Source organism: Pelodiscus sinensis, chromosome 32 (assembly GCF_052426305.1).
Source record: "Pelodiscus sinensis isolate ZL-2025 chromosome 32, ASM5242630v1, whole genome shotgun sequence".
Lineage (NCBI taxonomy): Eukaryota > Metazoa > Chordata > Testudines > Trionychidae > Pelodiscus > Pelodiscus sinensis.
This window is the reverse complement of record NC_143083.1, coordinates 11,575,340-11,589,542: the sequence shown is the minus strand read 5'-3', so window position 1 is coordinate 11,589,542 and position 14,203 is coordinate 11,575,340. Positions and strand designations below refer to the sequence as shown.

Sequence of the window (14,203 nt, the reverse complement as noted above, 5' to 3'; positions counted from 1 at the left end):
AACAGTGACCCAGCCCTGTGCCTTTCCTGAGCAGTAGCCCTCAGTTGTACTGAACTCCCAGGCAGCCCAAGAGCCCCAAGGCCACGTCTGAGCTAGGGGAGGGGTGCTGCCAGCCAGCTCTCACGGGGAATGGGGTGTTGCAGCACTGCCCCAAAAAGCACTGCTGAAACCCCTCAGCCAAAGCCCACCAAACTCACTCGACCTCCCAGCAGCCAGCTGTGCAAGGGGCTGCTGGCCTGGAAGCCTGCAGGCCCATTCTGCGCTCTTGGAGCCCAGCACGTGGCTGCCTGTGGCCAATGGCCCGCAGCAGAGTGGAGAATAACCGCACCCTCGGGAGCGCAAGGGCACGGCTACACCTGGCCCAGCGTGCTGGGACCATCCTATTCCAGATGCAACAGCCGCTCCAGGCCCTGGTGCTGGCCCGGCTCCCGCCCGGCCCAAGGCTCCACCGCAGTGTTTTCCCTGGGAACCGTTGCTAAGAACATCAGCAGGAGCTGAAGTTGAAATTCCAAAAACTTTCCATCAGGCAGCAGCATCCTGGGGAGGGGGAGGCATGGGGCTGGCCAGAGCAGCCTTGCTGTGGGCATCTTCTCCCCTCCCCCCTGCCGCCCCGTCCTCACTCACATTTTGCTCCACACCCCGGCAGCCCAAGGGTTAAGCCCAATGGCCTGGAAACTCCCCCCCCCCCCCCTTGCCCTGTCTGCTATAAGCCTTCAGTTTATTGGAAACAGGTAAATACACAAACACCCCACTGGCTCCCGGCGCCCTGGGAGAAGGTGGGGGCGGAGGCGCTGACCGGCAGACTCTGCTGCTAAGCACTGGAGCTAGATCAGCTGGATGGCTCTGGTCTCTGCGAGCACAGGGCAGAGCCATCGTGCTCACTGTACGGCCGCCCAGAGAGCCTGGCTGACTTGGCCAAGGTCACCCTGGAAGCATGAGGCCGAGTAAGGACTGAATCTGGCTACCACTAGTCCCTGACTCGCCCCTTCCCCTGCAGGTCGGGGTGTCAGCACCGGTGACTCCTGCCGACGTGCCGTAGCTCCAGCCGCCTGCATCTGGAGACCTGCCCATCCGCCCCGGTGCTGGCGGGGACGTGCGCATCTGTGTTCGCTGGCGGTGACCCTCCCTGGACCAGCCTGGGTTTATTTACAGCCCACAGAGCCTGGCAGAGCTCGCTGCCATGCAGGCGTGGCAGGGTTCATGGAATTCATGGGGCCAAGCCAAGGGCCGATTCTGCGGGAGCTGCCCAGCCCAATTTCTAGCACTGCCCCTTTAAAAGCCAACAGCTGTCAACCACGCCTGGCACGTCCCACCAATAGGAAGATGGCATGCAAATACACCGTGTGGAGCTAGGTGATGAGTGGCCGAGTGCTCTGATGTCACAATGTCATCACAGGCAGGATGGCCCTGAAATCCCGCTCACTCCAGGGGTGCCCATGTGGCCAGGCCAGGCTCCAGGGAGATGGGGCAGCAGAGCGAGGCCCCAGGCACTGAACCCATTGGTGCACTCGTCTGGCTGGCATCAGCGCCCCCTGCAGGCCGCCGGGCACCTGTGACCTGGCCCCGGGCCGCTGCTCTGTCCAGCCACAACCCCTGACCACCCACCGCCACCCTGAGGATTGGAAAGGACTCACCGTGGCCTCATCCCCATCCTCCCCCTGTGCCCTCCCCAGCTCATCCCGTGGGGTGGGAGTTCTACTATATTCACCCCCAGGGACCCCCGGGACAGGAGCAGAGATTACACTCAGATTCCTGGGGCCCGACTCGCAGGTGAGCTCCGCCCCCCCCCCCCCCCCCCCCAGGCCTCTCCTGTGGGCACCCAACATCGGCAGTCCCATACTGGGAGCTGGGCCCAGGTCCCCTGTGGCTCTGGGGGCACGGAACAGGGCTCCAGTCACTGCCTGGGCTGCCTCTTTGTGATGTCACAGCTGGTAGCTAAGGGGACTATTGTGATGTCACAATGAAGCGAGAGACAGCTGGGTCGCAGAAAGGACCCTGAATAATCCTCCCCCTTCCTCCCCCACAGACCTGCATCCTCCCACGGGCACCCCCCCCAGCCAGGCATGCTCTGGGGTAGCACTCCCCACAGACCCAGGCATCCCAGCTGGACAGTCCTGGCATGGCGCTGTGGGGCTGGAGAGCTGTGCGCTCAGAGGAGACGGTTCTGTCTCAGCAGCTCAGAGCCAGCCCCCCTCCCTTGGGGGTCTAGGCGAGATTTACGCCCCCAGCAGCTGGGCTGCTCCAGAAGGTGGAGCTGGGCCATGGGGCATCTGGCAGCCACTTTGTCACAGTGCAGGCAGGCAAGACAGGGCTTCAGGAGATGGACCCTCACCCCCATGCTCCTCTCTTATGGGAAGAACTGTGCAAGACAAGCCCAAATCCTGCCTCATTTGCACACGGGTCCCCGGGCTAGGAGAACTCGGGAGCCCCCCGGGTCCTGCTCCTCCCCGAACACGGGGGAGGGGGAAGGAAAAGTCGGCCAGGCCCAGATCTGCCAGGACGAAGCCCCGTGGCTGCCTAGGGACGGTGCTTTCTGCCTTTTTGGGGCCGGCCAAATTGCCTCCATATGTGAGAGCCGGGCTTGGCGGGGCCCAGCGCCGGGGGAGCCGGGGTGTTTCCGGGAAGCAGGCTGAGGGAGGAGGGGGCAAAATAAATTCCAGTTGCTCCTGCGTGCTGATGGGAAAAGCAGAGCAGCAGCTTTATGGGGTACGAGGTGATGAGTGTCAGCAGCAGAGGGAATAGCCAGCAGGGACAGGAACTGAGGGGGGAGGCGGGGGCAGCCCTCCCCCCTCCACTAACACCCACCCCGCCCCGGGTCTCTGCTGACAAGGAGAGGGCAGAGAGGCCATCTCCCTTTGTGCAGAACCCAGCTGCAAGCCTGCCTCATGGCTGTAGCCTGGGGACAGCCCCCCACCCCCACCCCCACCCCCTGGACAGCCCCTCCCCCACAGAGCTGGAAGGGCTCTTACCACCACCAGGAGTGCAGGAATCCCGGGGGCTCCCCCAGCGTGATGTTCTTCTCCCATCGGATCTGCAAGAGAGAGGGGCAGGCCACCTGAGCCGGGTCTGGACAGGGGGCCCCAGTTGGAAACGCAGCAGCATCAGACAGGGCCTGTGGGCACAAACCCCTGCAGTGCTCCACCCCCCACAGCACCCCACTCCCCACAGGGGTTCCCTGTGGGTCAGGGCTCTAGGCCCACCGCCAGCTCCCTGCAAGCATCCCCCTCCCCACCTTCCTGGGCCAGCCACACCCAGGAGGGCGGTGGGGGCAGCAGGGCACGACCGAGGGGCACCCGCAGAGCTCCGGGAACCTTGTTCCGCAACGTGCTGTGGGGAGACCCCCCCATCTGCTCCATCAGGCCCTCACCTTCACCCCAGAGCTGGCTCCTTGCCCCCAAGATGTTACATGGAGGAGTCACCCCAGTGGTCTGGCCCTGGAGCCCTTCCCTCCCCCAATGCCACTGGCCCTCCCCCGATGTACTCAGGGGTCCCTCTCCGTGCCCCAGGCCCGGCAGAGCCTGCGTCCCAGCCATGCACCAGCCCCCTGCGACGCTGCGGCCACACACGCTCCAATGCGGCATGGGCCAGTACCCAGGACCAGTACGCCAGCAGGGTTGAATTGGCAGCTCTAGCAGCCAATGGGCGGCAGGGACCCTCCCCCTTCCCTGACCCAGCACCCCAGTAGCCAGCAGGTTGGGATGCTCCCCCCCCCCCCCCCGCTTTGCAGGGCCTCCGGTGCCCTGGCTGGGCCACACCGTGTGCTCAGACACCAGGCAGCCCCCTGGCTGCCGACGGGCACCCAAGCCTCCCTGTGCAAGTCGTACCTCCGAGAGGAAGGTCTGTGCAGATTTCTGGGCTCCAACGTGCAGCAGGTACTCGTACACGTACAACGCCAACCTGTGCGAAAGGAGACAGGCCTCAGTCCTAGGGACCCCGCTCCCTGCCCCCCAGCCCCTGGCCCCATGCGGGGGCTCGCCGGGCACCAGGCTGCCCGTGCAGCAGAGCCAGCCACAGCGCCTGATCCCAGAAGGACGCCGGTGAGCTCTGGCTCTGTGCGGCATCGGGACGAGTTGCAGAGAGACCTACACGCTCGCCCCCCACGGCTCCCCAGACCAGGCCAGCTCTCTGCCCCCCCCAAGCCCAGTTCTGCCTCCCACGTGCCATCTTGGCCTGCTGGGTACAGCACAGCCCGCACAGGACAGGGGCTGTGGGGAGCAGGCAGGTTCCCGTCTCCCCTTGCCAGGAACAGGGATACAAAGGCCCCTCCCTCCCCAGGTCCACTGGCAGCTGCCTCTGGGGTGGAACACCACCACCACACCACACATCAGGCTGGGGCAGGAAGCCAAGAACCTCACCAAACCTAGGAGCGTGGCAGTCTGGCGTCTCTGCCAGGCCCTGCAAAAGCCAAGGGGAACGCCAGCCCTCCGGGGCAGAGTCGGACACACTAGGGCCTGGGTCTGGAGCAGAGCGCGCCCGACTCAGCTGACACGGCGCCAGGGTCCACGGAGAGGCAGGAAAAGACTCTGACGAGGCCCTTTGCTGCTAGCCCTTGTGGGCCCAGACTCCTGCCCCCAGAGCATGGGGGCGGTCCCAGTTGGGGTCACCACCTGTGACATGCAAAGTCCCCCAACAACAAGCTCCCACTGCCTCCATAACGCAAGCCCACGACACCCCCGGACAACTCGGCCAGCCCCCCTCCCCGCTCTCGTGTGACTCCACCCCTCTCCCACGGCGAGAATCATACAACTCTTCAGCGCCAGGTCGAAACCCAAACGGGCAGCTTCCCGTGTTCTCCTGGCAAATCCAGAAAGACCCTGCCGGACGGGAACCAGGCTGCCGGGGGGGGCGCACTCGGGAACCAGCATGGCTCCCCCTGGAAGTGACCCAGGCTGGTTCCTTGGGCATTCGCTGCAGGGAGAGGGGTTTGCACTCCCCCGCCACAGCGCTGGGACCGGAGAACAGCCCCTAGCCCCCCGCCCCATCTCCCGCAGGCCCCGACCGGAGCAGCGCCCAGGCAGAGCCCAGAGGCTCCGGCTCGGGATGAGACGCAGTCCACAGCAAACCACGCAGCCCCCCACGCGAGATCCCGGGGGACGGAGGCACCGGCAGGACCACTGTGCCCAGTCCCCCTATCGTACATCACGGGCACTGCCCTGCCCCCCAGCGCGGGGCCTGCCCAGCCCAGCCCCTGCCTCCCGCTTCTCCCTCCATTTGCCAGCACCGCGAGGCATCAATTATTCAGAACATCCTGAGCAGGTTGAAACGCGGGGACAAGGCAAGAAAATCCGGAGCATAAACACCGGCGGCCCGGCGGGCTCCCAGACAGAGACAGACAAAGGCCCCGCCGGGCTGAGACACGCCCCAGCAGGGAACCCAGCGCGGCCTGCGGAGCGGGAGGCACGCACCCCATGCTCCCCCTGCCTGGGCCCTTCCTGCGCCTCGCCCACCATCCCGCTGCCTGCAAGAACCCTGGCTCCCTCCCCCCCCTATGCTCCCCTGCCCCCCAGTTCTCACAGCTGGCTCCTCCCCCTGCACATGGCCTCACTGAACCCACAGGGATGCTGGCGGGAGGGACGAGGTTAGTTTCACCCCCCCATGGCCAGAGATCCAAACCCCAGGGCTCCCCTGAGTGGTCGATTATCTCCCCCCCCCCCCCGGATACAGGGGGATCCATGGAGCTGGGAATGACATTAGGGAGGTGAGAGGCGCAGCTGGAACATTCCTAGAGCACCAAGAATTACATCCCTGGACTGGAAGCGCCTCCCGCTCCTCCATCCCCAGCAGGGCTCCCTCTAATTTTTGGTCCATGTGCGGACTAAATTTTATGTGCAGATGTGCACCACCAAGGGAAACAGCTGGCCAGCACCTGAATCTCTCCCGGGGGGCTGCCCAAGGGCTCAGCTTACAGGGAGCACTGGGTGGAGGACCCATGCGGACTCCCACACAGGCAGTCAAGCGTCCCACGAGGGTTCGGCCTCAGCGCTCAGCCTCCTAGAGGGCTCGGTCCCCTGAGACCAGGTGTGATTTCTGGCCCAGCCTCCTGCTGGCAACCGGTCCACGCAGCCTGACATCCAGTGCGTCTGCACTACACAGCTCATGGTGACCACTGTGTGCCGCCACCGCCCTGGCGCTGAACGCCGGCGCGTGAGCGCTGTTTGCCCGCAATGAGCGGGTTTCGCTCGGTCGGCAGGAGCGCACGTGCTGCTGTAACACCTTGTCAGTCACGGGGGGGGGGGGGTGCACGTGTGTGGGACGCATTCGTGAACAACAAAAGTTTTGTGGAGCAAGTGTAGATGCAGCCTTAGTCCCCTCCCGCCGGGGGGCAGAGGAGGGTGTTCCCAGCCGGCGCAGGCGAGGGGGTAGGGGAGGCAACGGGGTACGTGATGCACGTGATGCAGAGCATGAGGGGGGATTAGCAGGGATGAGCCCAAGGGGCAAGGGGCTCAGCTACCTCCCCAGCCGCCCGGCACGAGAACAGAGACAGGCAAGAGCCCCACCAGCCCTCGGGGGCTCAGACCCCCCCATCTTTGTCTCCCTCCAGGACACGCACGGCAGACACACCCCCAGAGCCTCTTCCATGCCACCCTTAGCCCGGAGGAGTCGCTGTCCCCCTCCCGCCCACGCACCCACAGACCCAGGCAGGAGTTCAAACACGGCTGCTAGCTTTGGGGGCCCAGCCCGAGACGTCCGTGGCCTGGTTCTCAGCTCCAGCGGGGCCTACGGGCGTCCAGCAGAAGGTTCCGTCGCTGGGCCACAGTCCTGAGCCCTTTCTGGGGGGCTCGGAGCACCACAGTGAACAGGGCTGGGACCACAACTCGGGCCTTTGGACACCCTGGGTGGCTCGGCTGCCCGTCCCCCCCCGTCCCCCCCCCCGCCAAGAAATGGCACCACGGCTGGAGTGGAGAGCCAGGCCCGTGTGTGGGGCCGGAGCCACGGGGCCAGCCTGCGGGGACAGAGGGTGCTTGGTTTTCTAGCTCCCCTCCCGCAAGCAGCCCGCCCCGGGAATGGCCCCCCCACCGTGGTTTACCTGGGGTGGGCAGTTATGGGGACCCGCAAGGCAACGCGTCCGCAAGCGCCCAGCCCGGTGGCAGTGGGGCGGGCTGAGGGCAGAGACGGTCAGCCGGGCCCGGCGGGGTCTCTGGCGCCAGGGGAGCAGCATGCGGGACACCGTGCGGGACGTGCTGCTCGCAGAGCCGGGGGCAAGCGGGTGACAGCTGAGGCCCACGCGGACGGGAGTCAGCCAAGGAGCAATCGCCCGGAGGGGATGCCGTGCAGCCAGGCGGGCGCGTCTCCACAAAGCCTTCCTCTTGGGGAGCCCGGCCCGCACGGGCAGCCGGGGACAGAACCCGCCAGGCAGCTGGACACAAGCCTCCCCCAGCAGGGACCTGCCCGGAAGGGAGAGGGGCCAGAGACACCCTGGAGCCTGCTGGGGGTGGGGAGGCGACTGCTCTGGATTATGGCCGAGGCTCGGGGGACGGGCGCCGGGATCCGAGAGGGGAGAACCACCCTGAGCGCACGCAAGGCCTTGACCCCGCGCTCCGGAGAGAGATTCCAAGGGGAGAGTATCTATTCCCTGCTCCCCAGCTGGTCCTCCGGGCGCCTTCTCTCTCCGGGCAGCCGCCAGGGCCGGACATACCCCTGCAGAGCCGGCGCCCAGACCCCGGGGCAGGCTCGGCTCCCATTCCCCCACCCCAGTCGCAGCTGCAGATACCAGCCACCCCCGGCCCGGGGCCAGCGCTCCCCCAGCCCGGCCCAGCCCAGCAGGGACCCCACACACCGGACTGGCCCCTGGCCAAGGCCCAATTGAACGGGGAGCTCGGCTGGCAGACAGGGCAGGGTCCCAAGCCGAAGGAGCCGCGGGCGCTTCTCTGTCCCCGCTACACCCTCTTTGTTTGGGGGGAGGGGTGCTGAGCCTCCCACAGCAGCTCCCCAGGCATCCCCAATTCCCACTGGCTGGACCGGAGAGATGGGGGGCTCAGAACCTCCCCGGCTCAGGGCCTGTGCAGAGCAAAGCCGCAGCTGGTCCTGGACCCATCCCTCCGAGACCCCCGGCAGAAGCTGCTGCTGCCCCACACCCAAGTTTGTGGGCAGTGCCCCCTTCTTTGGAAGGCAGCCCCCTACCCTCTACTCTCCCAACCCCACAGGTGGGGGAGGTGGAGACAGAAACATCCCAGACAAGCTCTATGGGGCAGACTCCCAGAGGGAAGCTTTGGGGGTTCCCTGGCATCCCCCCAGCTTGGCTCTTCCTGCTCCTCCAGAGAGCAGCGCCTCCTGCAGCGGCTTTGTCCCTGTGCCCCGCGGCAGGGCCCGGCTCGCTCTCCCGTGTCCTCGTCAGTGTAAACGCTCCAATGCAAAGTTTTCCTCGAAGCAAAGCAGCGGAGCCCGAAGCCGCCAGCCCCGGGGCGCAGCCCCCCCCCCCCCCGCACCCAGAGACCCAAAGCTCACCAGCAACCCTCCTGCAGCAGGGCAGCCCCCACCTCCCGCCGCGGCACAACCAGTCCACCTGCCTCAGTTTCCCTTCCAGTCGCCCCGCAAAGGGAAGGCAGGCTGGGGTCTGGTCGAGGTGGGCCCAGCCGAGTCACGTTCCCAGGGGCTGACCCACAGCACCCTCACGGCAAAGCCAGTCGCCCCCGCCCCGGAGCGCAGCGAATCCCGGCAGCTTACTGTGCCCCGGCCGGGACCATCGCTTCCAGCTCAGCCGCCCAAGGGCCCACGTCTAGGCTGGTGCCGCCTCCCCGCCGACGTTCCAGGGCCCCACGCGCCCGGCTGCCCCCCCGAGAGGTTCAGTCCCTTCTCACCCCTCTTCCCCAGCCGCAGGGCAGAGCTGGGCTCCCTGCGGCTCCATTCAGCCGGGCCTGCCCGCTGTAAGTCCTACCCCTGCTCTGGGTCCTCCCACCGCCGGCCTGCTGCAAGGGGGCTTGGCCCCTGCCAGGCTGCTTTCCCCGAGGGGAGGGGGGAGACCTGCCCCAGCTCCTGGGGGTCGATTTCAGGCTTGGCTTCCCCCAGCCAGACTGGATTCCCACCCCCCCCCCCCGTTCCCAGGAGCAGCTGCCCCTCCCGGGGGGCTCCCCAGCTCCAGCCAGGCCTCCCCAAACGTGTTCTCCGCTTTGCAGCCTCCCCAGTCCGCCTCCTGGGCCTCCCTCTCCCCACGGCTCAGCTGGGAGACAGATGCTCCGGCACAGGTGCACCGGCCTCTCCGCCCCTTACGGCAGCTCCCCCAACAGAGAGGTGCGCCCCCCCCCCCACCAATGGACCAGTCCAAGCTGAGATGCCAACTTCTCCTGCACCCCTTCCCTTACCGCCTTCCGGCCCTCTCCCCCAGCTGCTCGCTCGCCTCCTGCCGTGCCACGGAGCGCAGAAGGGTCAGACCCCCCCCAAAGCGGTTCCTCCCAAAGCCCCTGGCATCTCCCCCGGACTCGGGCTCAGCTGGCACGCTGGGGCCTCTGCCATCTCTCGCCTCGCAGGCTGACCTGCCCTCGCGGCACCAGCTGTCCTCACCAGGCAGCACGGGCACCGCCAGCGCACACGCGGCAGCGGGCGGGGCGTGCTGAGAATGGCCGTGTGCCGGGGGAGCGGGCCCAGATGCCCCCGTCTCGGAGCCCGGAAGCAGCTGGCATGAGCCACCCACAGCCAGCCCGGTCCGAACTCCTGCCCTGAGACAGGACGGGGGGGGGGGGGGGAGGACGCAGGCTCCCAGCCAGCAAGCAGAGAGGGCAGGGGGGAAGAACAGCCCCTCCCCTGTCCAAGAGAGACACCCTGGCCTCAATCCTGCAGGGAATAACCTCCCCGGAGTAGCTGCACCGGCTCCAACGTGCTCACCCCGTGTGCGGCTAAGCCCAGCCAGCCTGGGGCTCCGACTGCTTCACCCCCTCAGCCATGTGTGACCCTCCCCACTCCCATCGTGCTAAACCAGGGCAGGGTCTGGAATTGCAGGCCCCACTGCTCCTCTAGCCAGTCCCCCCACTAGGCAACACTGCCAGCCGGCTGGGCCCCTGCACCTCAAGCCCCCAGGACAGCTGAGCCAGCCTGCACCCCCCCGCTCTGGGCATGTAATGGAACAGACCCTCCCCACCACATTCCAGACCCAAGCCATGGTCACGGAGCAGGGGAACCCGGACAAAGCTCTGCCCCCCTCTCCCCCAGCCTGGCACGCCCTGGGGACAGGGAGCAGAACAGGGCCGTGCACTGGCCTGCGAGGGGGCACGGTGACACAGGGACACACAAGCTCCCCTCCCACGCTGATTGATGTGCCGGGCAGAGGCGTGTCCCCGGCTCCGGCGGAGCTGCTTTTATGAATGAGCGAGGGGACGGAGCTCCGAGCGCCGCCACTACGAGGCTGCCGCTCCCCGGGACCCCGAGTCAGCGCCGCTGCCTCAGTGGGACCAACTGGCCCAGAGTAAAGTCAGCGTTGGGCTCCCCAGCTGGCACCCCCAGGCCCACGCCAGCTCCCCTGCCTGTTCGGCTTTCAGCACCCCCAGGGCTAGGCTAGCAGCTGCTCTGGGGGGCACCCAGCCGGCCCTCAGAGAAACGGCTGGACTCCGCTCTAGCGCCAGCGCCCAGGCAAACAGCTCCACCTGGGCTTCCCTCTTCCGCTCTTTTCTCTGCTCATGCTACCTGAACAGTTTGTGCAGCCAGCCCAGCAAACGCCCTAGCCCCCACCGCCTGCCTGCCTGGCTCCATCACCGCAGCCCCTGGTCCCCGAGCCCTTCACAGCCTGCCTGGTTCTATCACCGCAGCTCCCGGGACCCCTTGATCCCCACAGTCCCCCAGTCTGCCTGGCTCCATCACCACAGCCCCTGAGCCCCTCGCAGCCTGCCTGGCTCGATCACCGCAGCTCTCTGGACCCCCTGGTCCCCACAGTCCCCCCAGCCCCCCACTGTCTGCCTGGGTCCATCACTGCAGCCCCAGGACCCCTGACCCCCAGTAGCCTGCCTGGCTCCATCAACGCAGCCCTGCCTGGCTCTATCGTCGCAGCTTCCAGGACCCCACAGTCCTCCTGGTCCCACCACCGCAGCCGCCAGCCCCTCAAAAGGCTCCGATACACAGAGGCGGAGTGGCCAAGAGAGGCCTAACCCTATGGGAACCCCCAAGCTCCTGGCCACCCCCACCAGTCCCGGGAAGCGCCAGGGCCAGGCGCCAAGTGGCCGTCTGCACCCCACTTTGCAAGCCCGTACCCCTGCCCTAGCTGGTGGGGGGTGGGGAAGGGACACCATTGCTCTCTAGGGTCTCTGGCTGGTTCCGTCCCCTCTGTTCCGAGGCCCAGAGTCCATGGGAAGAGATTCACCCCCCTCCCCGTCCCCCTAGGACTCCAGGTGCGCCCGAGGGCATGCAACGCGGCTCAGCCTGCACCCCCAGCCAAAGGGCCCCGATCCAGCCAGCGCCCGACACGCCGGCCTGGGCGCGGACACCGTGAGCAGGCCCAGGGCAGAGGCTTGGGGGAGGCAGGGAGCACCCCACAGAGTAACCCCCCCAGCCAGGGAAATCTCTGGGCACCTTCCCCCGGCCCAGCCCCCCGGGCACACGAAGCTGCTGCCATTTACCCCCACACATCACACAGGGCGCCCCACCTGCCCCCCACTGTACACGTCCCCGTCCGGGCCAACTGCGGGGGGGGGGGGGGGCTACAGGCGCCCTGCGGCCCCGCTCGGCCGCTGCCCCGGGGGCTGGGAGGAAACAGCAGCGAGCCCAGGAGCCGAGCAGGGCAGCGGCCCCGCACCTCGGGGCTCCGCCAGGATCGGCACCTGCTCCCCGCAGCGGGGACCCTGCACCCCCGGACGGGACCCTGCACCCCCGGGGCGGGGACCCTGCACCCCCGGGGCGGGGAGTTGCCGAGCCGCCCAACTTCACCCGACGGGGCCCCCGCAGCGACCGGCCCCGGCTGCGCCCCGCAAAGTTGGCGGCGCAAGTGGGGCCGGCTCCCGGCTGCTGCGCTGCGCTGCGCCGGCTCTTGCGCGCCCATGTGCGCGGCCCGAACTTCCCGCGGGCGCCCCCCCGGGCCCCCCCGGCGGACTCACTTCTCCCGGGCCTGGCTGTCCGAGGGCACGGCGGAGCCCTTCCCCTTGGCGTACATGCTGCGGCCGGGGGGCGCCTGGGCAGCCCGTCAGCGAGCGCGGCCGGCGCAGCCCCCCATCGCCACGGCCGGCCCCGGCCCGGAGCAGCGGCCGCAAACCCGGCAGCGGCGCTCGGGCGGGGGAGCTTGAAACCGCCGCGCAGGCAGCAGGGCGGGGGGAGGGAGGGGGCTCGCTCGCCCTCGCGTTCGCTCTCTCTCTCTCTCGTCTCTGTTGGCTGTTCCAGGAACGGCGCCGCCTCCCCCCGCCCCGGCTCCGCTCTTAAAAGGGCAACGACACGCTGGCTGGAGAAAGGAGGGGCACACGCGCGGGGCACACCTTGACGCTCACCGCACTGGCTCACCCTCCCCCCCCCATTCCCCACCACGCTGACACGTGCCCCGTGCCGCCCCAGCGCTGCCCACCCCCCCACGACGCTCCCGCCACCCCCAATCCAACCCGCCCACCCCCTGGCTGTGTCCCCCCTGCTGGGAAACCCTTTGGGGACCAGCGAGGCGGGGGAGGAAACGTCTCCATTGTTCGCACTTTCCCTGGCGATGCCCCGCACGGGGCCGGGGCTCCCGGCTGGCTTCCAGCGAAGAAGCGGGCGCCAGGCGGGTTTCTGCTGCTGGCCTGTTTGCTCCCCGTGCGACGGGCACATCGGGGCGCCCGCCTTGGGGGCATGCCCCTTTCTAGGGCTCCCCACGGAGCAACGCTGCCCCCTGAATCGCATGGACATTCCTGCTGGGAATGGAGGAGCCAAGAGCTGTGTGTCCACGTCCCCTGTACGCAGGGTCAGTCGCTGCTGAGCCCCGCGGGCTGTGCCCAGGCCGCTCGCCCCTGTCCAGCAGCCAAACACCTTCAGCAGCCCCGTGCCGCTTGGCCTCTCGCCCAGGCCCAAGGGCAGCCAAGTGAGGGGAACGGCAAATCTTGGCACCCTCTGATCGTGGTCCCTCTGGAGCGGCTGCGAGCTGCATTCACAGGCTGGGAAGCAGCCCAGAGACCAAACTCTGGGGCCCCTGCTGACATGGGGGGGGGCGTGGCACACGGCACCTCACGCAGCTGCGGCTGGCTCATCGGCCTCTGCTCCGCTGTGGGCTGGGTCCCACGAGCGGAGGAGATGCTGGATGGTTCCAGGGGGTGGAAAGTCCCAGGACGTCTCCATGGGCAGAACGGTATCCCCAGGGAGATGGGGGAGGGGCACGTCTGTATCTCAGCACAGGGCTCCAGTCTCGCAGTTGCTGCACCCAGGGCTGCCCGTGCGAGGGTGCTTGTGAGCTTGGTGCGAGGGTGCTTGTGAGCTTAGTGCGAGGGTGCTTGTGAGCTTGGTGTGAGGGTGCTTGTGAGCTTGGTGTGAGGGTGCTTGTGAGCTTGGTGCATGGGTGCCACCTGTGTAGCAGAAGGAGTCTGGTTCCCCCCAAGCCCAGAGCTCCCACCCCGTGCTGGGCAGCGGATCCCTGTCCCGCACTGTCTCTCGGTGAGGTGCACAGGGACTCTGGGGCTGGCCTAGCTGCCCCACAGACCACGGGGGGGACAAGCCTCACCCCTACCTGGCTGAAGGTCCGTCTCCCTGCCCGTCCGACCCTTCTTCTGCTGAACTGATCACCCAACGGGCGAGGGGTGGGTGCAGGAAGCAATGGGCACCGGCCATGCGGGTGCCACAAGGTCAGAGCCAGGGAGCGCGTGGGAGCCGCGGCCGCTTGGAAAACTGCCCCAGGAGCGGTCGTCGTGCCTGCCCCTCGCCCGGGCAGCCTCCCGGCAAGAGAGGAGCTGGCACTTCCGTCCTTCCTGGCCACAAGCCAAGCCCAAAGACAGAGCGGCTGGGCTGACGCTGCCCGGGGCTTTGTGGGGAGCGTGCAGGGCCGGGTGAGAGCCCGTGGCCCTGTCACAGCGGCCGCGGGGCCAGGAGGGGGCGCTCTGCTCACGCACTCGGGTCCTTTCTCAAACCCGTGCCTGACCCACTCCCCCAGAACTAGGGGGCTAGAACCTTGCGACCCAAACATCCCCCCGCAGTGGGCCCAGCCGGAGCAGAGCAAGTTGGGGGTGGGGGGGAGATGAGCACTCTTCATATTCCCCCCCCCCCATCGCAACGTGGCCGGGACTTCGCTGCGGCGCAAGGGAAACACGTCTTCTCAGCTGGCCCCAGGCCTGTGATC

The 14,203-nt window shown here is 67.6% G+C and overlaps 1 protein-coding gene across 5 annotated transcripts in view; it reads right to left on the bottom strand.

The window, feature by feature from the left end:
* Positions 1–12,204, bottom strand: part of SSBP4 (single stranded DNA binding protein 4) — a 39,745-nt gene extending 27,541 nt beyond the window's left edge. The window contains exons 1-3 of one of the 5 annotated variants that reach the window (XM_089774974.1): positions 12,015–12,204; positions 3,825–3,897; positions 2,970–3,066 (exon numbers count right to left, since the gene is read on the bottom strand). Coding sequence is in view for 4 of the 5 variants with exons in the window: in XM_089774972.1 (XP_089631098.1) it covers positions 2,970–3,031; positions 3,825–3,897; positions 12,015–12,070 (191 nt within the window). In the remaining variant the exon portion in view is untranslated. Of the gene's footprint in view, positions 1–2,969; positions 3,067–3,824; positions 3,898–8,664; positions 8,700–8,798; positions 8,861–12,014 lie in introns of those variants that run through there. The other 4 variants (XM_089774972.1, XM_075902909.2, XM_089774970.1 and 1 more) reach the window with 4 other exon arrangements.
* Between the last annotated feature and the right edge of the window lie 1,999 nt (positions 12,205–14,203).